The 22189-nt window shown below is 54.2% G+C and overlaps 2 protein-coding genes and 2 long non-coding RNA genes across 6 annotated transcripts in view; 1 reads left to right on the top strand and 3 right to left on the bottom strand.

Moving 5' to 3' along the window:
- LOC311591623 overlaps nucleotides 1-22189 on the bottom strand; it is a 112286-nt gene that overhangs the window by 35462 nt on the left and 54635 nt on the right. The window lies entirely within an intron of this gene.
- CKM (creatine kinase, M-type) lies at nucleotides 194-11700 on the top strand. The gene is made up of 8 exons (XM_084771527.1): nucleotides 194-351; nucleotides 3772-3983; nucleotides 4914-5068; nucleotides 5511-5643; nucleotides 7228-7399; nucleotides 8998-9121; nucleotides 10027-10216; nucleotides 11305-11700. The coding sequence occupies exons 2-8, from the start codon at nucleotides 3791-3793 to the stop codon at nucleotides 11481-11483; spliced, it is 1146 nt and encodes a 381-aa protein (XP_084627653.1). The 5' UTR covers nucleotides 194-351; nucleotides 3772-3790; the 3' UTR covers nucleotides 11484-11700.
- On the bottom strand, nucleotides 1715-11332 carry LOC311591664. The gene is made up of 3 exons (XR_014777158.1): nucleotides 11255-11332; nucleotides 2776-2821; nucleotides 1715-2370 (listed from the first exon to the last, which is right to left on the bottom strand). It is a non-coding gene; the product is annotated as an uncharacterized lncRNA (long non-coding RNA).
- MARK4 (microtubule affinity regulating kinase 4) overlaps nucleotides 13974-22189 on the bottom strand; it is a 32009-nt gene continuing 23793 nt past the window's right edge. For 2 of the 3 annotated variants that reach the window (XM_084771362.1, XM_084771361.1), the window contains exons 14-17: nucleotides 21280-21383; nucleotides 18424-18702; nucleotides 16773-16817; nucleotides 13974-15312 (exon numbers count right to left, since the gene is read on the bottom strand). In XM_084771362.1, coding sequence (XP_084627488.1) covers nucleotides 14976-15312; nucleotides 16773-16817; nucleotides 18424-18702; nucleotides 21280-21383 — 765 coding nt within the window. In that variant the 3' untranslated portion in view covers nucleotides 13974-14975. Of the gene's footprint in view, nucleotides 15313-16772; nucleotides 16818-18201; nucleotides 18282-18423; nucleotides 18703-21279; nucleotides 21384-22189 lie in introns of all 3 variants that reach the window. The other variant, XM_084771363.1, reaches the window with a different exon arrangement.

Consider the following 22189-nt stretch of genomic DNA (forward strand, 5'->3'; position numbering starts at 1 on the left):
TTGGGACACCCACAGTATTACTATTCCGTGTTCCCGGCGGGGGGCCAGCTGTCCTCCGCCAGCTCGGACTCAGCACTTGGTCTGGGAGGCAGTGAGCAGGTCAACCCGAGGGGCAGCCCATACAAGGCCATGGGGCTGGGCGAGAGGCACGCCTGGGTTCGGGGTGGGCACGGTGCCCGGGCAATGAGCTGAGAGCTCAGCTGCCCTCAGGGGCCCCTCCCTGGGGACAGCCTCTTCCTGGCCAATCACACTTTTCAGGCTTTCCTATATAACCCAGGGGCTGTAGGGGTTGCCCTCGGGTCAGCATCAACTCCACAGCGCAGACAGCCTCTCAGGAGTCAGCCCAGCCAGGTAGGGCCTGCGGGGAGTTTTGGGGCATGGGAGTCCAAGGGTCTCCTCACCTGCCCCCACCCCGTAGTGTTATTCTTGTAGATTATGAAGAGCAAGTTGTGGGGGGCAAACGTCCAGGCTTTACCCAGGGCTCAACAGCTGCCCGAGCGTCCCCGCATGCAAGGCAGGGCAGTCCGGGACTGCATTTAGCAGCGTCAACCGCCTGCTCACACTGAGGCACCCTGTGGGTCTGTGTTGCGTCCCTGTGACCTTGTGTCTCCTTGTCCCCGGCTTTCTCTGTGGTTGTCAAGTTTTAAGAATGATTGGGGGACCCAGGCAGTGGTGGCGCATGCCTGTAATCCCAGCACTCAGGGAGCCAGAGGCAGGTGAATTGCTGTGAGTTCGAGGCCAGCCTGGTCTACAGAGCGAGTCCAGGACAGCCAAGGCTACACAGAGAAACCCTGTCTCAAAAAAACAAAAACAAAAAACAAAAAAAAAACAAAAAAACCAACCCTGTCTCAAGAGAGGGGGCGGGGAGGGCGAGCGAGCAGTTGAGATTGGGGGACAGACAGGGTCACAATGCATAACTTTGGGGACTTGGGTCTCTCCTTCTGCCTGTGTGTGTCTGGGGATCAAGAGACTTGGAGGCTCCCCGCCTTTACCTCATGAGCTGTCTTGCCTGCTCCTGTCTGGCTTTCAGTCCCTCTGTCTGTCTGTCTGTCTGTCTGTCTGAGATCTTGAAGGTGGGACTGCCTGACTCAGTTTACCTTGAGATCTCAGGGTCTCTGTGATGGGTTTTGGGACTCAGGGCTTTTTTGCTTCTTTTCTGCCTCAGTGTCCTGTCTCCTAGGGTGTCCCTGACAGGGCTGGGGGGGGGTGGAGTGGGGGGAAGAACACCTTCTGAAGGCAGAGATCTGGGCTAGAAGCCCAGGGTGTCCTTGAGCCCCCGGGCCTGGCTGTGTGTCCTCCTGACCACCCCAGCCCACCTGTCCCTGTGCTGACTTAGTGCAAGCCGAGCCGACAGAAAGGGAGGGGCAGGTGGTAGTGGGGGTGGGGTGGGGGTGGGGGGGACATCTAAAAATAGCCACAAAGCAGCAGCTTCAAGGGCTTTGGGGCTCTGTCCCTACCCCACCCTCTTCTCTCAGCTTGGTCCACCCCACCCGTTCCCTCCCACCCCACCCCATTTCCAGCCCTGCCCCCCTGCCCCCCACCGCAGTGCTCTAATGGATAAAAAGCAATAAAGTAAAGTCATAGTAATAAAATACGTGCAACAGGACTCGGGAACTGGCTCAGTCAGCATCCATCGGGCTTAGATCAAATCCCAGAATCCACACCTTAAAAAGAAAAAAAAGAAAGAAAGAAAGAAAGAAAAGAAAAGAAAAAAAAACCACCTGTAATGCCACTGCTGGCGAGGTGGGGACAGATGGGTGTCCCCCCGGGGCTGGATGGCCAGCCAGCCTAACTCCAGGGCTGTGAGAAACCCTGCCTCAAACACAAACACACAAACAGCTGCCCCCACCCCCACCCCCAAAACCCAACATTGATTGGACCTGAGGTCACTCTGTGCCCACCACTCAGATGCTTGCACGTGTGTGTACACACACACACACACACACACACACACACACACACACTCACGCAGACCCACACATACAAATAAAACCATGACAGTGACTGTTAGAATCCTGGCTGGAGCCTGAGGCCAGAGCCGTGTTTAGCATCCTCGGTCCCAAGGAGACAGATATCAGAGAGGTCTAGTCGCTAGCCTGGGGCCACACAGCAGCGACTTAGGGGTGTGGGTTTTGAAGTGAACCCTGAAGACAGTACAAGGAAAAGGGGCTGGGAGAGGGGGAGCTGTATCCCAGATCCACCTGTATTCCCAGATCTATTCCTACACCCTAACCTGGAGAAATTTAGGTAGGAAGCCCTCCTTTATCGTTTCCTTTAGGTGTGTACATACAATCTTCGCCTGGGTCCTCACACCGAGGTTGTCGGAGTTCATTTTCAATGTCCGTGCCAAAAGGCCACTGACCGAGGCAACTTAAAAAAAAAAAAAAAAGAAAGAAAAAAGAAAAGAAAGCATTAATTTGGGGCTCATGGTTCCAAAGGGTTAGGGTCCATGAACATCATGGCCTCGGGGGGGAGGGGCGTAGTGCGTCCGGCAGGCAGGATGCTGGAGCAGCAGCCGAGAGCTCACATCTTTATCCGGACCCAGGGTGCGGGACCAGGGTGGATTTTTGACACCTCAAAGCCCAGTGACGCAGCTTCTCCGACAAGGCCACGCCCCCGATCCTTCCCAAAATGTTCCACCAACCGGATGGATACCAAACATTCAAACGGGGGAGCCTATGGCTACTTTCTCCCTCAAACCACCACAGACCTGAGAACAGTAACTGAATAAAATATATACGTGCTACATGCTAGGAACTGGCCCACGTGCCTTACCTGTCCTTAAGTCCCTTGAAAGAGGTAAGCACGGCCATTGTCTTCACTTTACAGATGAGTAAAAAGAGAAGTCAGGCGAATCGCTCAAAGCCACATGGCTTTAGTGTAAGTCGCAGAGGTGAGATTCAAACCCAGACCATCCAATTCCAGACCTTTTGCTCTATTATTATTATTATTATTATTATTATTATTATTATTATTATATTTTATTTTTGGAGGCAGGGCCTTACTCTGTAGCCCAGGCTAGCCTTGAAGCCACTGCAATCCTCCTGCCTCTGTTTAAGTGAGCTGGAATTACAGGCATGGGCCAGCGTACCCAGCCAAGGCCTATATATTCAGCCTCTCTGAGATGAGGAAGGATCTCACGTGGCTCGGATTGACCTTCAGCTCTCTGGTAGCCGGGGATGACCTTGAACTCCTGACCCTCTGAGATTACAGGCATGAGCTGTCACATGAGCCGGTTCTGCTGGGTGCCAAATCCAAGGTGCATGCTGGGCAAGTCCTCTGTCAAAAGACTCCCAGAACCCCCTGATCCTGTGGTTTCTTGTTTTTTGTTTGTTTGTTTGTTTGTTTCGTTTTGTTTTTGAAACAGGGTTTCTCTGTGTAATAGCTCTGGCTGTCCTGGAACTCTCCTTGTAGACCAGGCTGGCCTCGAACTCACAGAGATCCACCTGCCTCTGCCTCCCGAGTGCTGGGATTAAAGGTGTGCGCCACCACCACCTGGCTGCTCCTGTCATTTTTTTTTTATGTCACTGCCCATTTAATCAAACAGTTTCGCCTGCCCTCATTTCCCAGGCACAGAGACTGGGTCCCCAGCCAGGTCACACAGCCAGGATGTGCCACGCCAGGCAACTTGGGCTCCTGATGTTTCCTTGCAAGGTGGGGGGGCTCACAGAGAGGGGGAACTCCCTTGCTTCAAGCCCCAAAATCCGACTGACCGGAAGCCTCCGGCAGCTGGGCTCTTGAGTGTGAGACTTTGCATTCCCTTGGTCCCAGCGTCCCACAGGCCGCCACCATGCCGTTCGGCAACACCCACAACAAGTTCAAGCTGAACTACAAGCCGGAGGAGGAGTACCCCGACCTCAGCAAGCACAACAACCACATGGCCAAGGTGCTGACCCCTGACCTCTACAATAAGCTTCGGGATAAGGAGACGCCCTCCGGCTTCACTCTGGATGATGTCATCCAGACTGGAGTGGACAACCCAGGTGAGCCCGCAGCGGGACAGACATACCAGAGGGCTAAAGGCCCCTGGACAGACTGTCCCAGCCCTGCCAATCGCAGGAAGCCTTAGCTCCCTCCCCACTGCCTCCCCCTCCCTTCTCCTCTTCCCTTTTTTCCTTTCCCCTCCCTCTCTCTCATCTCTAGAATGATATCTAGGACCTCTTCCCTGAATGGAAGGCAGGGGCTCTACCACTGAGCCACGCCCCCAGCCCCTCACTGGAGGATTCTAGGCAGGGGCTCTACCACTGAGCCACACCCCAGCCCCTCACTGGGGGATTCTAGGCAGGGGCTCTACCACTGAGCCACACCCCCAGCCCCTCACTGGGGGATTCTAGGCAGGGGCTCTACCACTGAGCCATGCCCACAGCCCCTCACTGGGGGATTCTAGGCAGGGGCTCTACCACTGAGCCACGCCCCCAGCCCCTCACTGGGGGATTCTAGGCAAGGGGCTCTTATCACTGAGCCACGCCCCCAGCCCCTCACTGGGGGATTCTAGGCAGGGGCTCTACCACTGAGCCACACCCCAGCCCCTCACTGGGGGATTCTAGGCAGGGGCTCTACCACTGAGCCACGCCCCCAGCCCCTCACTGGGGGATTCTAGGCAGGGGCTCTTATCACTGAGCCACGCCCCCAGCCCCTCACTGGGGGATTCTAGGCAGGGGCTCTACCACTGAGCCACACTCCTTGCCCATAAGTGGGTCCTTCAAGCCTCTTGCCTGGATCCTCTGTGTGCTACCTAACATTTTAGGCTAACATGCTACAATTTGGGGACTCCAAGAAACCCTAACATCTTTGGACTCATTTACCTGGTTCCTGGCACAGCTCTTTTTTTTTTTTTTTTTTTAAACCAAATTGGACACCTACATTCATCACAGACCCAAGCTTCAGGTGCTGACCTCCGCCCTATCCCTCAGGTCACCCCTTTATCATGACGGTGGGCTGTGTGGCCGGTGACGAGGAGTCCTACGTTGTCTTCAAGGACCTATTTGACCCCATCATCCAGGACCGCCACGGTGGCTACAAACCCACAGACAAGCACAAGACTGATCTCAACCACGAAAACCTGAAGGTCAGTGGCCCCAGGGCACGTGGCAGGGAGGAGAGAGGGCAGAGAAGCGGGCTAGGGGGAGAGAGAGGGGGAGAGACAGAGAGAGAGGATGGGACCTGAAGATCCCTAGGGCAGGTGGTGGCCAGTGAGGTAGGGTGCGGCGCAGGAAGGAGCTCAGCGCTAACATAGGGGGGACCTGGAAGGATCTGGGGGAGACGTGAGGGGCTCTACAGAGACTCTAGCCGATCTAGGGCAAACTCCAGGAGAGTGGAGACCCGGGTACATGGGGCGGAGGGCGGGGCGTGACACCCAGGAAGCTTGGGGGAGACCCTGGAGGGTCTGAGGCAGGACCCAGGAGGAAGTGGGGAGACCCCGGAGACCTGCCGTGGAGACTTACGGACGATCTGGAGTGAGACTGGGGACGGCCAGGCCGGCCTTCCCTGACACCCCAGTGCCCCCCAAGGGTGGAGACGACCTGGACCCCAACTACGTGCTGAGCAGCCGCGTGCGCACCGGCCGCAGCATCAAGGGCTACACGTTGCCCCCTCACTGCTCCCGCGGAGAGCGCCGCGCCGTGGAGAAGCTGTCCGTGGAGGGTGAGTTTCGCAACCGCTGCACCCGGTTCTGGTTCTGGTTCCGACGTCATTGGAGCCAGGAGAAGGATGGCTGCATTACCTGAGCCGGACGTATGGGGGGGGGGGCGCGTCTCGCACACTGAGGGAACCTGGGAAGTCCTGCACTCAGCTAACCCGGGGTCTTCACGCTCAGTGCTCACTCATTAACTCATTGGCTCATGAAATTAGCAAACATTGCTCTGGCTGAGGGAGGAGCTGAGATTTCTCAGGATGGGCGAGGCGACACGGGAGAGAACTGACAGAGGGTTGTTCCTGTCAGTTGGGCTGGGCCTGGCATCCTCCACTTGTAATCCCAGTATTTAGAAGGCAGAGGAGGAAGATCACCGCCACTTTGAAGGGCCAGCCTTTTATTCATAGTGAGACTCTTTCTCCAAAAACGGGAAATGAAAACAGACAATAACGAATGTTCGTCGTAAGGGCAAGTTTCTCTTTCTTCGGTTTCGTTGAGACAGAGAATCTCTGTATAGCCCTGGCTGGCCTTCTGCCTCAGCCTCCCAAATGCTGGGCTGGCACAAGGTGTAAATTTTATAGTGAACAGTGGTTACTCTTTTATTGGCAGGGGATTGGGGTTTGTTGTTGTTGTTGTTGTTTGTTTTGTTTGCATCTTTCTACAGTGCCCTGGCTGTTCTAGAAATCATTATGTAGCTCATGTGCTGGTCTCAAAATTAAAGAGATCCGGGGCTGGAGAGATGGCTCAGAGGTTAAGAGCACTGTCTGCTTTTCCAGAGGTCCTGGAGTTCAATTCCCAGCAACCACATGGTGGCTCACAACCATCTATAATGTGATCAGATGTCCCCCTCTGCCTGCGATGTGCATGCAGGCAGAGCACTGTATACATAATAAATAAATAAATAAATATATTTTTAAAAAATTAAAGAAATCCATCTGCGGGCTGGAGAGGTGGCTCAGAGGTTAAGGGCACTGACTGCTCCTCCAGAGGTCCTGAGTTCAATTCCCAGCAACCACATGGTGGCTCACAACCACCTATAATGAGATCTGGTGCCCTCTTCTGGTGTGCAGGTGTACATGCAGGCAGAACACTGTATACATAATAAATAAATAAATCTTAAAACAAAAACAAAAAAAAAAAACTTGGAAAAAAAAAAAAAAGAGATCCATCTGCCTCTAAGCCCTATAGTGAATCTTTTGTTTTGGGAGACAAAGTCTCTCTGTGCAGCTTTGGCTGTCCTGGACTCACTTTGTAGACCAGGCTGGCCTCGAACTCACAGCGATCCACCTGCCTCTGCCTCCCGAGTGCTGGAATTAAAGGCGTGCGCCATCACCGCCCGGCCTAACTTTTTTTTTTTTTAAATTAACCAGTCAACATTACATTAGGTAGAGCAAGGTTTACACTACAAGGGCAGGTGTACATGAGATGGTATGCATCCCAAACCAAAACTTGGGGAGCAAAATAAGTAACAATCAAATTCAAAACCTCAGACCTTTTTGATATCCAGGCCCAGGGGCGGCAAATTGGGGTCCTTCCGCCTCCGCACCCCAGCTAAAGCGAGACAGGCTGCTGACCGCTCTCCCTTGGCCCCTCAGCTCTCAACAGCCTGACAGGCGAGTTCAAGGGCAAATACTACCCTCTGAAGAGCATGACGGAGCAAGAACAGCAGCAGCTCATTGACGACCACTTCCTGTTTGACAAGCCCGTGTCTCCTCTCCTGCTGGCCTCCGGCATGGCCCGGGACTGGCCCGACGCCCGCGGCATCTGGTAAGTCTCTCTGTCTGTCTGTCTGTCTGTCTGTCTCTCTCCTGGCTCCTCTGGCTTCTCTCTGGCCACTCTGTCACAGTTTAGAAAACTTGGACCAAGGAAGTGTAGCGAATCCACGTTAGCCAGGCCTAGCGGCATAGGCCGAGCAGGAGGCTCCAAGCGCAGGGCCAGTTGGACTAAGGTGCGTTTGAGGCCAGCCTGACCTCAAAATAAAAACTGAAAAAGAGAGCTGGAGTGGTGTGTGGCTCAGTGGTAAAGCACCTGGCTGGCATGCATACGACCTGGGTTTAATCCCTAGTATGGCAAAGAAAAGAAAAAAACAAAACAAAAACATTTTATTTATTTATTTATTTATTTATTTATTTTTTAAAGATTTATTTATTTATTATATATACAGTGTTTTGTCTGCATGTACACCTGCAGGCCAGAAGAGGGCACCAGATCTCATTATAGATGGTCGTGAGCCACCATGTGGTTGCTGGGATTTGAACTCAGGAACTTTGGAAGAACAGCCAGTGCTCTTAACCTCTGAGTCATCTCTCCAGCCTCCTATTTATTTATTTTTTAACAAAAACATTTATACTCCCTGGATTCAAATCCCAGCTGGCCCGAGGTATAGGACCACACACACCTCTGTAAGTAGCAGCCACTCCGGAGGCCTGAGGGCAGTGGGATCACTTGATGGCAAAAACTATGCTGTTCGACAAAGACTATCTTTAAAAACCCCGCTGTACAGCAAAATACAAATATGAAAATATAAAAGCGACGACAACAATAACAAGAATAACAAAGCCAGGCTTGGTGGCGCGTGCCTGAAACGGTCGCACTGCGCAGGCGCAAGCAGGATTACCAGTTCCAAGGACGGCCTGGGCTACATCCCAGGACTCCCTTTTGTGAATAAAAAATAATCGTAAATAAAATTGTTACGTTAAGGATAATTTCAAAGTTGCTTATATCTGTTTTATGTACGTTGGTGTTTGGCCACGTGCATGTCTCTGTGAGAGTGTTGCCTCCCTGGGACAGCAGTCACAGACAGTTGTGAGCTGCCATATAGGTGCTGGGAATTGAACCCAGGTCGTCCGGAAGAGCAGCCAGTGCTCTTAACCACTGAGCCATCTCTCCAGGCCCCCCCGCCCCCACCCCAAGGGTAATTTCAAAAAAACTGATGACGGCTTGAAATCTCAGAATGTTGGGATGCAAAGCTTGTAATCAGAATGGATCAACACGGTTGGGGTGATCTGTGGTCGCAGGAGGTGCAGTGCACTCTGCCTCAGGTTGGCCTCGAACTCAGGATCTTCCTGCCTTAGTTTTCTGGGTGCTGAGTTTACAGGCTGATGCCCGGAAGGGGAGGAGTCAAGCTAAGAAGGAAGGTTTTCAGGGACCTGGACGCCTGAGAGTCCTCCTCCTCGGATCTGAAGTTTTGCAGACTTGTGACTGCGTGCCTGCGTGCCTGCGTGCCTGCGTGCCTGCGTGCCTGCGTGCCTGCGTGCCTGCGTGCCTGTGCTCCCAGTGCCCAAAGGGAGGAACTGTCTCTGGACAAAGTCGGGGGCCACGGGGGGCTCCTGCTGACTTCTAGGCCTTTCACTGCCCTTTCTTAGGCACAATGATAACAAAAGCTTCCTGGTGTGGGTGAACGAGGAGGACCACCTCCGTGTGATCTCCATGGAGAAGGGGGGCAACATGAAGGAGGTTTTCCGCCGCTTCTGCGTGGGCCTGCAGAAGGTGGGTGTCTGCGACTCATGGCTGACCTGTGACTGGGTCCTGACGGCAACGCCCACAGTGTAAGCCCCGCCCCTCCCACACCCAGCCCCGCCCTTCCAAACCCGCTATGCCCAGTTCCCAAGACTCCTCCCCCGCCTTTGTGTGTGTGTGTGTGTGTGTGGTTTTTTGAGACAGGGTTTCTCTGTGTAGTCCTGGCTGTCCTGGACTCGCTTTGTAGACCAGGCTGGCCTCGAACTCACAAGGGTCCGCCTGTCTCTGCCTCCCGAGTGCTGGGATTACAGGCGTGCGCCACCACGCCCGGCTTCTCCCCTTCAACATTTACTACATTTACCAAACCCTCACTGATTTTCCCCCCACCTACTTTCCAATCTCTGTCTCTTAGACACAGACACAGACACACACACACACACACACACACACACACATGCACACTCATACACCATATGCCTGCATACATATGCCCAGACACATGCATGCACACACAGCAAGCTCGCCCCTTTCTAATTCCACCCTTCCCACTCCCCAAGGACGTCCCAACCGTTCCCCACGCTCAGACGCCTCACTTTCCGGTCCCAGCCCTAGCTAGCCTAAGTCCCACCTTTTCGGAACCCCACCTCGATCATTTCCCAAGCCTCCTGCTGCGCCCCCCCCCCGCGAGCCCACCCCCCCACCCCCCGCAGCCTGCATTCGACCTAAGCTCATCCCCCACCCCAGGGTCTGAAGCCCGCCCCCATCTCTGGGCGGAATTCCTCCTGCTTGGTTCTCTGCTCCCACCCCTGGGAAACCCCCACCGCAACCTATGTCCTTACACCTAGACCCTCAGAACCCACCTGGCAGGCTGCATTTACACCCCATCCCTGATGCCCTCCTCTCCCCCCCCCCCCACCCCGCACGCCCCGTCGCAGATTGAGGAGATCTTCAAGAAGGCTGGTCACCCCTTCATGTGGAACGAGCACCTGGGCTACGTGCTCACCTGCCCCTCCAACCTGGGCACCGGGCTGCGCGGAGGTGTGCACGTGAAGCTGGCAAACCTGAGCAAGCACCCCAAGTTCGAGGAGATTCTCACCCGTCTTCGTCTGCAGAAGCGCGGCACAGGTGCGCCCCCCCCCCCACCTCACCCTGCCCCGCGGTGTCTGGGGAGGGCTCTTTACTGAGGGGGGGGGCATCCCGGCAAATTCTGGGGTCAAGACTACCTGACGTGCATTTTGCTACATACATCTCTGATCCTCCACTGGAGCCTCAGGCTCTCTGTCTGTAAATGGAATGTGACAGCCACTCTTTGTGTGTGTGTGTGTGTGTGTGTGTGTGTGTGCCACTCTTAACCAGCATATTCATACCCCCTCTCATACACACACACACACACACACACACACACACACACACATAAATATAATTTATTTTTGGGATAGGGTTACTCTATGTAGTCTTGGGTGTCCCAGAACTCGCTATCCGGGCCAGGCTGGCCTCGAAGTCACAGTGATCCGCCTGCCTCTGCCTCCCGAGTATATATATATATATATATATATATATATATATATATATATATATATATATATTTTATTTATTTTTTTTTTTTATTTTTTTTGGTTTTTCGAGCCAGGGTCTCTTTGTAGCCTTGGCTGTTCTGGACTCACTTTGTAGACCAGGCTGGCCTCGAACTCACAGCGATCCGCCCAACTCTGCCTCCCGAGTGCTGGGATTAAAGGCGTGCGCCACCACGCCCGGCATATATATATATTTTAAATTAAATTATTTATCTGTGTGAGAGAGGGCACTCCCATTCCAAGACACTTAAGTGGAGGTCAGAGGACAACTCTCAGAAGTCAGTTCTCTCCTTCCACCGCGTGGGTGCTGGGAATTGAACTTGGGTCATCAGGTTTGGCAGCAAGAATATATTTATTTACCCACTCAGCCATTTGGCCAGCCATTTGATGTTGGGTGGTTGAGCGGGGCGGGGGGGGGGGGGACGGGAACCTCACCCTAAAATCCAGGCATGTGGTGCGCAAATACTGTGAGCCGGTGACTTTGTGAACAGCGAACTCCCGAGGCATTCGCAGTTGGGCGCATTCCCACCCCACCCCACCCCACCCGACCCCAACCCCCACCCCACCCCACCCCACCCGACCCCCGCACCTCTGCTCTCCTCTGCTCACGCCTCCGGGGTGGCCTCTGCTCCCGCGCAGGTGGCGTGGACACGGCCGCGGTGGGCGCCGTGTTCGACATCTCCAACGCCGATCGGCTGGGCTCGTCCGAGGTTGAACAGGTGCAGCTGGTGGTGGATGGCGTGAAGCTTATGGTGGAGATGGAGAAGAAGCTGGAAAAGGGCCAGGCCATCGACGACATGATCCCCGCGCAGAAGTAGGCAACGGGATCCGGCCCCGCCAGCCCGCGGTGGGCATCTGGAGCCCCGCCCCCCGGAAGTCCAATCAATGGGCGACGTCCATTCTGGCCAATGAGAACCCGCCTCTCGGGAGCCCCGCCCACCAGCTGGAGCTCCCGCACCTGTGCGCTCCCGAGCGCATCTGGAGCGCCCGCTGCTTCCCCAGCCCAGCTTTAAATAAAAGTCCGTGGTGGCCTTAGCTCTGAGTGTGACAGCTACTGAGCGACGGGGAGCGGGGAGGCGTCCTTCTATTCTGCGTCTCACTTGGCGTCCAGTCTCTTCTGTCTTTCAGCTCATTCTAGATGCCGAGTTTTGGTTAATGCTGTTTTGAGACAAAGTCTCCCAGGTAGCCCAGGCTGGCATCTTACTTTCACTTTTGCAGTTCTGGGATTATAGGCGGTTCACCACCATGCTTGGCTTCTGTGTGTATTTTAGGCATATATGCACGGGTATACATTGGGGACATAAATCTGTGCAGGCCAGAGGAGGAATTTGTTCCTCTGTTGCTCTCAACTCTTTTTCTTCCTTCCTTTCTTTCTTTTTCTTTTCTTTTTATGATTTGGTTTTGTTGTTGTTGTGGTGGTGGTTTGGCTCTGGCTGTCCTGGAACTTGCTGTGTAGACCAGGCTGACCTTGAACGCACAGAGATCCACCTGCCTCTGCCTCCCAAGTGCTGGGATTAAAGGCGTGCGCCTCTTTTTCTTTTTAAAACAGGGTCTCACTATGTAACCCAGGCTGTCCTGGAATTCACTAAGTAGACCCGGGCTGGTCTCGAATTCCCAGAGGTCCACCAGCCTGTGCCTACCGAGTGCCAGGTCTAAAGTGTGCACCAGCCACACCTGTCATCCACCTGTTTTGAGACAGGATCCCTTCACTGAACCTGATGCTCACTGTTCAGGATCAACCTGGTCACATGCTGGGGTTCCAGGCGCACTCAGCCGTGTCTGGCATTTATTTGGATACTGATGGCCCAAACTCGGGTTCTCTGGCTTGCACAGCAGGGTCTGTCACCCACTCAGCTACCTCCTTGGCCCTGGGTAAGCCCAGGCTATCTCTGTGTACCCCAGGCTGGCCTCAAACTTGCACTAACTTCCCATGGTGGCGCACGCCTTTTAATCCCAGCACTTGGGAGGCAGAGGCAGGTGGATCGCTGTGAGTTCAAAGCCAGCCTGGTCTACAAAATGAGTCCAGGATAGCCCAGGGGTACACAAAGAAACCCTGCCTCAAAAAAAAAAAACCAAACAATAAATAAGTTCATGGCCTGCCTTCAGCTTAACCTGGGTCCAGGGCTGTCTCCAAGAGATCACAGGGTGCTTGAGACAGAGGTGAGGTGACAAAGATGGCTTGCCAGACACTGGGCAATATCATCCTTGTTTGAAGACGTCACTGCCCCACTCCCAGCCATTAGTGAGGATGGTCTCAGAGAATTTAGTCTCTGCCGGTAACGCAGCTGCTTTGTCTCTCGGGCCCCACAGCACCTACCCGCTGACCCATGACACCCCTTTCTCCACCACCCCATTTCCAGACTCTTACACCGTTGACAGTGTCACTGTGGCTCCCTACTGCCCTTGAGAGAATAAACACCCCAGCCAGCCCTCTGCTGCAATGCAGGTTCCACTAAGGCAAGGGCTGGGGCTGTCCCCAGTCTGCAAGTTCAAGGCCAGCCTGGGCTACCTAGTGAGATGAGCCTGGTGCTTTCAAGTTTCAAAAGCCAACAGATACTGCTTCGGCCCTATATTTGGACACATAAACAGGGCTTGCTTTAGAGCCCCCGGACAAACCCAAAGCCATCTATTGACTGATGGCAAGGGGCTGGAGAGATGGCTCAGAGATTAAGGGCACTGACTGCTCCTCCAGAGGTCCTGAGTTCAATTCCCAGCAACCACCTGGTGGCTCACAGCCATCTATAATGAGATCTGATGCCCTCTTCTGGAGTGCAGATGTACATGCAGGCAGAACACTGTACATAATAAATACATCTTTAAAAACAAAACGGCCGGGCGCAGTGGCACACCTTTAGTCCCAGCACTCGGGAGGCAGAGGCAGGTGGATCGCTGTAAGTTCGAGGCCACCATGGCCTATAAATCGGGACCAGGACAGCCAAGGCTACACAGAGAGACCCTGTCTCAAAAAAACAAAAAACCAAAAAGAAAGAAAAAAAAATTTTGGGGGGGGGCGGGGGCGGGGGCGGGGACGGGGCATTGTTCCATGAATCTCAAGCTGGCCTCAAACTCAAATGTTTTCCAGCGTGGCCCTGATCCTGCCTCTACTTCCTGTGTGCTGGGATTACAGGCGGGAGACAGGAGCGACTCTGTGCAGAATGGAGGACGGATCCTGGGTCCCCACTTTGCCACAGCCACAACCTGTGGTATGTCTCTCTGAACCCTCCCCCTCCGCCCCTCCCTCCCACCCCGGCGTCCGGGTCACCGCCAGCCCCTATCTATCCCATAGACGGATCTGTACGTCTCTCGTGTCCAGAACTGGGCCTCGCGTGGAGTGGGCACCAGTCGTTGGGTGTTTATTGAGTAACTGTATTACTGGAATAGGAAGAGGTTCTGGGTCCAGTGTGGTACGGCCGTGGGGAGCGAGTGGCTAAGAGGGCCGGAGCCTCAGGGAGGAGGCCGGGCTCTGTTGTGCCCTCTTCCCTAGTCATCCTGGACGCCGCCCCCCCCCGCCCCCCTGCTCCCATTCTGCAGATGAGATAAACTGAGGCTCAGCAAGCAGAACCACAGATTGGGGTCAAGTCCCCAGCTCCCTGGCTCCTTTTGCAGCCCAAGGGCCGGGGAAGGAAAACCCCAGGTCGGCCAGGGACGGGGGTTCGGGGGTGGGGGGCGTTGGAGGGGGCTCTCCTAACTGTTTATTGAGTAACAGGCTGCAGGTGAGGAGCTGACAGAAGGGCGGGGCGGGGCAATAACTTAAAAACCGGAAGTGACAGCAGCAGCTCCCCAAGAGACCTCTGCAGAGGGGACAGAAGTATATACAAGGATTTGTACAAAGTGCCCCGCGCCAGCCTGGGGCAGGAAGGAGGTTTTGAGCGTAAGGGGGAGGGAGGGAAAGGTTTCTGCCTGTGACACGCCCCCCCCCCCCAAGTTCTGTCTCCAGTCATTATGCCTGGCAGGTCTCCCTGAACGGGAGAATTTCCTCAGTTTGCCTTCTCGCTCCCATCTCCACTCCAAAGTCTTCTCAGGCACCCTGCGGCAGAGCAACGTTTGTGTGTGGGGGCAGGTCCCACCAGAGCCCCAGGAGGGTGCCAGCTCCCCCTGATGAGCTCTCTTATCCTGTCTTGTAACCCCACACTGTCTCTGTCCACCAATCTAATCCGGGGAAACTGAAGCCACGACATGGGGACACACCCCCTTCTCTGTCCCCTTCCCCTCCTGGGGAAGTGAAAGAAATCAGAGAAAGAGGAAGGGACCCGGGCTGTGTTGGTGACGGTGGTGGCGGCTGCGGTGGCGGTGATGGTGGTGGCGGTGGCTCAGAGTTCGAGGTCGTTGGAGATGCGGGTGACGAGGGTGCGGAAGGCCAGGGCGGTGCCCGCCACACGGCGGAAGAGGACGCCCCTGAGGCCGGGCCGGGGCAGCTGGCACACCTCTACTTCAAAATGGGACAGGGGCTCGGGCCCGCCCGCACCCCCGTGCAGGCAGGCCAGCAGGAACGGCTGCGGCTGGCGGCACCTGCAGCGGGCTGCCGCCGTGGCCTGTCGCAGGGCAGCCATCAGGGCCTCCGGAGGACGCGAGCTGGTCAGCTTCACACTCCAGGGGAATCGGAGCAGCCGGGGGGCGGTTTCCGCTTTATCCCAAGGTAGATGGCAACTGAGGGAGGGGGGTCAGCAGAGATCAGACAGGGCAGAGGAGGGGGGGGCACACAGCGCCACCCCACCAAGTGCACAGGGACGCAACAAGTGCCTCCCAGCCTCCCTTGCTAGACACGCCCCTCGCTCTCCCCGCCCCCGCCTTCCCTCCCCCCTTCCCCCCCTCCCCGCAGCCCCTTGCATGCCTCCCACGCCCTGACTGTGGTCGAAAGAACAGTGAGACTGCCGTCATCGCAGAATCACATCAGCACTAGCATGGGACAGAAGATAACTGGCTTCTAAGGGCCTGTGCTGTAAAAATGGATACAGATGACCAGTGACCCTGTCACCCTAGCTGTGTCCCGTGACTTGGGCGAGGAGCTTGGGCTCTCTCTAGGGTTAACAGGGTCTCACTATGTGGACCAGCCTAGTCTGGAACTCACAAAGATCTGCCTGCTTCTGCCTCCCAAGTGCTGGGGTTAAAGGAATATGCCACCACGCCTGCCTACTATGCAGTCCAAGTTGGCCTTTGCTTCCCAAGAGAGGAAACAGCGACCCTGGTGGCTCACAGGTGTCTTCTAGCAAAGCCTGATTGCCTCTTCTTGCTTTGGGGTGAGCACATGACTAAAACTGACCAATCAGAGCTCCGAATTATTCTAGCCACAGGCATTGGTTTAGAGATGGACATGTGACCTACGCCCAGCCAATGAAGCATCCTGAGAATTCCTAGGATGGGGGCTTCAAAACTGGCGGTGTGCCAAACTAAGCTGTGAAGCAAATTGTAACTCGGCCTATGGGGGCTAGAGTGGAGGGTCTCTGGCAAGGGGGGTAAGCACTCACCACTGAGCCACGCCCCCAGCCCCTCACTGGGGGATTCTAGGCAGGGGCTCTCTCTGAGCCACACCCTGGACCCTTTTCTTCAACCTAAATTTTCAGATAGGATTTTACTAATTTACCCAAGGCTAGCCTTGAGCTCTTTGTAGCCTTGGCAGGCTTTGAAATTGCATTACTCCTGCCTCAGCCTCCAAGTTGCTGGGATGAGCAGACCTGTGTGATCAGAGCCACCTTGGATATGACTGTTTTATTATGACACTGTGATATCTATTTGTGTTTTGTGTGTGTGTGTTTTTTGTTTTTACAGAGGCTATGGTTTCTTTTGTCCTAGACTGGCAAGACCCAGTAGGTGTGGCCAAGAAAGGCTTTCAGAAGTATTTACAAGCTGGGTCTGTATACAGACACTGTGTGCTATTCAATGCGTGGCTAGATTTGCCTAAATACTGAGGCAATAAGTAAGACAGGGCACTAGTGTCGGAGGGAGGGACTTTGGGCTGCAGGTGGGACAAGGCTCAAATCACTGACAACTGTGGGACAGTGTGGATTGGCAGGAATCAGTCTTAGGAAACGTGGAAGGGTCCCGAAATATTCCAGCAAGTTAGCTTTGGCGCGTGTGCAGAGGCAGGCAGAGTGGGGGACCTCACTCACCTTGTGACCTCAGGTCCCCCGATTCTCTCAGGTTCGTCTGCGACCCTAAGCAGGGAGGGGAAGGGACACAGTGTAAATCTGGACATAAGCAACCCCCTCCCCCTCCCCACTGCCACCAGACTCCAGGCAACCCCCCCGCCGCGGCTCGGCTCTCCCGCCGCCTGCTGGACGCTAAGAGAGCGGCAGTTTGGATTTGATCCCTTCCATCCAAAGTGGGGTCCACATGGAAATGGTTAGTGCAGGTTGGAGGAGAAATACTGAAGGATTTGGAAGATGAAAAAGGGACAGGCAGACACAGCTACATAGAAAAGCGCACACACACCCATACAGTCAGACACATACAGTGACGCACAGGCATTCAAATGACATCTCAGTGAGCTCTCAACTACTGAGCCACGCCCCCAGCCCCTCACTGGGGGATTCTAGGCAGGGGCTCTACCACTGAGCCACGCCCCCAGCCCCTCACTGGGGGATTCTAGGCAGGGGCTCTACCACTGAGCCACGCCCCCAGCCCCTCACTGGGGGATTCTAGGCAGGGGCTCTACCACTGAGCCACGCCCCCAGCCCCTCACTGGGGGATTCTAGGCAGGGGCTCTACCACTGAGCCACGCCCCCAGCCGCTCACTGGGGGATTCTAGTCAGGGGCTCTGCCACTGAGCCACGCCCCCAGCCCCTCACTGGGGGATTCTAGGCAGGGGCTCTGCCACCGAGCCATGTCCTTCCCTTCCTTAGACACTCTGTCTGCTCTAATCTTTTGAAAATTTCAGACATGGTCTCCTTCTGTATCCTGACTGGCCTTAAACTTGAGATGGCAGGGCTTTTCCCATCAGCACTTTCACTAACTCATGGCCTATGTGTGTTACTTTGTGTTCGTCAGGGTAGGGAGGTTTTACCTTCCCTAGCCATGCTAGGCAAGTAGGAGGTATTCGCGTGTAAGACTGAACGACAATAGATGTCTGAGTAACACACCCAAAAGCATTTTCCCCACGACCACACTTGAAAGTAGTTTCTGGGAACCGCTAGCCTCATGCTGCAGATGAACACACCACAGAAGCTTGCTCCAGGTCACTCACCAGAACTGATGTCTACCCCACCCTTCTGCCAGCAACGCTACATGCTTTTTTTTTTTTTTTTTTTTTTTTTTTGGTTTTTGGTTTTTCGAGACAGGGTTTCTCTGTGTAGCCTTGGCTGTCCTGGACTCACTTTGTAGACCAGGCTGGCCTTGAACTCACAACGATCCGCCTGCCTCTGCCTCCCGAGTGCTGGGATTAAAGGCGTGCGCCACCACTGCCCGGCTGCTACATGCTTTTTGACACTCCACAAACCCTACATACAGACCATGTACCTCACGTCTCACACACACACACACACACACACACGTCAGCCATGCAGACAAGAGGCGGAGCCGTCGAGAGCAGAAGAGACTTACTGATTTTGGATCCCTGGGGCAGAGAGGCGCCCGAGACACAGCGGTTAGAGTTCTGCCGTTTAGAGGGATCGAGGGTAACCCTGCAGGGTGAGGAGGTGGAAGGGGGTGACAGGGGGTGCAGAGGTTCAAGAGGTCGGGTGCAGGAGGCGAAGCAGAGAAGACAGGTTAGGCCCCGCCCCTCCAGCCCGCCCTCACCCACACCCCACACCTGGCGTGGCTCACCTTCGGGTCAGTTTGGAGGTCAGCTTGGTGAAGAGGTTGGTGGTGGGGCGAGGCCGCCCGGAGGGCAGGGGTGCGGCCTCGTGGGCCAGCGTGGGTGAGGCTGGGGGTCCGTTCTGCACACCCCCGCCACTCCCGCCCCCTGCCCGCCGGTCTCGGACCTGGCCCCCGTGGAAGGTGCTGCGGATGGTGGAGCCCCGAGCCAGGCGGCTCCTCTCACCCGAGGGGGGAGCCAGGCTGTGACTGGAGGGCGAGGCAGGGGGCACCCGCGAGGTACCGGAGCTGTGGACAGAGAAAGACAAGTCACGGTGGAGCCTAAAGGCGGTCTGGGCATTGCAGATCCTCGTATCATCTTACCCTCCAGATTCTTTCACCCACATTCTAACCAGACCAAACCCTCCGTAGCTTCCACGATGGATAACTTTCATAGTGACGTGGCTGTAACACTAGACCTCCAATGCGTACCCTCCCAGAGACCCTCAAGCCCAGCCCAGATCTCAGAGGCCGCGACATCTCCCTTGGAATCCTCCTGCCCTTTCTCTCTTGGTATCCAAACCCTTAGGGCTAGGAGGTGTCATACACAGTGCCTTGCGGCCGAAGACTACATTTTCCAGCATGCATTGCTGCAATGGGGAAGTCACGTGGCTGGCCTCCAACCAATAGGTTGCCAGCAGCTGTATTTTTATGCCTTTTCTAGGCCATGCTGGCTGGGACCTCAGACCTGTGCAGTCTGTGTGGACACCAACAGGGTCCTTGGTTTCTGTCTTAGAAATCAGATCCTCCGTCGTATTGAAACCATGGCCTTCTCGGTAGATCAGCTTTCTTCCCTGTCCAGATTTTTAGGTCACATCTCGGGCTCATTGTAAGTAAGGATTCTGGAATCTTGGCTCCTTGACCCCGCTGGCTGTGCAACTTTAGGCAAGCTACTTAACTTCTCTGTGCCTCCTTGCGTTTCAGGTCCATAAATGGCAGGATTAGGATCTACCCAGAATGCAGCTGGTAGTAATCAGCCAGTTGCTGGACACAGACCGGCAAGAGAAGCCCCGTTATTACTTTGGTATTGTTTGTTTTGTTTTGTTTTGATTTTTAGTTTTTTTGAGACAGGGTTTACTTTGTTTTATTCATATTTTAAAAGATTTATTATTATTATTATTATTATTATTATTATTATTATTATTATTATTATTATTATTATTATTATTATGTATACAGTGTTCTGCCTGCATATATACCTGCAGGCCAGAAGAGGGCATCATATCACATTACAGATGGTTGTGAGCCACCATGCAGTTGCTGGGACTTGAACTCAGGACCCCTGGAAGAGCAGGCGGTGCTTTTAATCTCTGAGCCATGTCTCCGGCTCTCTTTGTTTTACTTTAGGAACTACCAAACAATCCTTGTCATTAAATGTCATCTACAGACCAAACCCCGGGTAAACGACTATGGGACCTGAAAACAGTTAGTGCCAGGTTAGAGAAGGCTGAAAGTGGGACACTTGTGCCAGGGCCCCCGTTTACCCAGTGCTGAGCAGTCCCAGCTGACACCCACCAAATGGTGGCACTCAGGACATTCATAGCCACATCCCAGAATGCCCTGGGAACTGGCCAGTAATGCACCCAAAGCTTGGTTGGCAGGAGTTATTTCTGGTCCAGATAGAGACAATTCATGTGTCCCCCCCTCCTTTGTTTTTTTTTTCTTTTTTAAAGAAATATTTATTTACTTATTTATTTATTGTGTACACAAAGTTCTGCCTGCATGTACACCTGCAAGCCAGAAGAGGGCACCAGATTTCCTTATAGATGGTTGTGAGCCACCATGGGGGTGCTGGGAATTGAACTCAGGACCTTGGAAGAGCAGACAGTGATTTTAACCTCTGAACCATTTCTCCAGCCCTTTGTTCTGTTTTTGTTTTGTTTTTTCGAGCCAGGGTTTCTCTGTGTAGCCTTGACTGTCGTGGCCTCTCTTTGTAGACCAGGCTGGGCCTCGAACTCACAGAGATCCACCTGCCTCTGCCTCCTGAGTGCTGGGATTACAGACCTGCCCCACCACGCCCGGCCCCCTCTTTCTTTTTATACTGAGACACAGGCCAGGTTAGCCTTAAACTTCTGGTCCTCCTGCCTTCACCTTCCCAGCGTGCCAGGCTTACACGGTGGAGCATCTTCCTCTGCTGTAGGCGGCAGATCTGATGCTTTGCGCATGTCAGGCAAGCGTTCTACTGACTTAGCCGCCTCCCCGGCACTTTTTTTTTTTCTTTCCAAGACAGGCTTTGTCTGTGTAGCTCTGGCTCCTGGAACTCACTTTGTAGACCAGGCTGACCTCAAACTCAGAGATCCTCCTGCCTCTGACTCCCGAGTGCTGGGATTAAAGGCACGTGCCATCACCTCCTAGCTTTTTTTTTTTTTAAACAGGGTTTCAAGTAGCTCAGGTTAGCCCTAAACTATCCATGTAACCAAGGTTGGCCCTGAACTCTGGTCCTTCCTTCTCCACGCCAGGGGATCCCTCACTGCCAATGCAATCGCCTACATTGGGATCACTGGGTCCCAGCTGAGAATCTCTTCTTACTCGGGCCACCCACCCGGGATGATGTAAGACGCCGGGGTTTCTCTCTAGTTCTAAAATTGGATCGTTCAAAAACTCCACTTGGTTCCCAGGCTCGTGGGTGGAGGGACGGGGTAACCCGCCTCCTCGGCGCTGCTGTCTGGTTCCCCACACAGGAGCACCATCAGGGGAGGATCTGCCAGGATGGGGTACGGCAGCTGAGGCTGGGCATATCCACCCTGCCATGTGTGCCCTTCGATCATCTATGTGTGTGTGTGTGTGTGTGTGTGTGAGCGCGCACGCGGCCCCTGCTTCACACACCTGTTTTCTTTGCCATTTGACAACAAGGATGGACGCTCAGCCCCTGGCCGCTCTGTGCACACGTAGGTGTTTCTGCGGGTCATCATGCTGGGGGGAAGGTTATTCTGTGGGAGACACACCAAGAGGGGACAAGAGGTAAGGCGATGGCCCTCAGCCTCCCTCCGCCCTGCTGCACTCTGCAACAACTTTTTTCTCTCAAAGATTTACTTTTATTATGTCACGTGTACGGGTGGGTTGCCTGCACGTATGCCTATGCGCCGGGTGTGCGCCAAATCAGGCAGAAGACGGGGTTGGATCCCCTAAGACTGGATTTACAGACAGCTGTTAGTTACCATGTAAGTACTGAGAATCGAACCCAGGTCCTCTGGAAAATCAGTCGGTGCTCTGAATTGCTTTCCAGCTTTACTTTTCTACTTTAAGTAAAACTTTTTTGGGGGGGGGTAGGTTTCAAGACAGGGTCTCTCTGTGTAGCCTTGGCTATCCTGGACTTGCTTTGTAGCCCAGGCTGGCCTCGAACTCACACCGATCCGCTTGCCACTGCCTCCCCCAACCTCCAAGTGCTAGGATTAAAGGTGTGCGCCACCATGCCCAGCTAAGTGATTTATTTATTTATTTTATTTTTTTCAAGGCAAGGTCTCTCTGTGTTAGCCTTGGCTGTCCTAGACTCACTTTGTAGACCAGGCTGGCCTCGAACTCACAGTGATCCACCTGCCTCTGCCTCCCAAGTGCTGGGATTAAAGGCGTGAGCCACTGCGCCTGGCTGTAACAGGCATTTAATGCGTATATACCACACACAAACGACACTGCACTTCTACAGCATTTGCTCAGCCTTCTTTCCCTACTATTCCTGATCTCTCTCTCTCTCTCTCTCTCTCTCTCTCTCTCTCTCTCTCTCTCTCACACACACACA

This window comes from Acomys minous (genome assembly GCF_964271855.1).
Source record: "Acomys minous genome assembly, chromosome: 20".
Lineage (NCBI taxonomy): Eukaryota > Metazoa > Chordata > Mammalia > Rodentia > Muridae > Acomys > Acomys minous.

Bases quoted from the DNA above. Each gene is read 5' to 3' on its own strand.
- CKM (XM_084771527.1), top strand. From the start codon at position 3,791: ATGCCGTTCGGCAACACCCACAACAAGTTCAAGCTGAACTACAAGCCG. The intron at 5,644-7,227 runs GTGAGTTTCGCA...TTGGCCCCTCAG, and splicing joins GGAGAAGCTGTCCGTGGAGG to CTCTCAACAGCCTGACAGGC. The intron at 9,122-10,026 runs GTGGGTGTCTGC...GCCCCGTCGCAG, and splicing joins TCTGCGTGGGCCTGCAGAAG to ATTGAGGAGATCTTCAAGAA.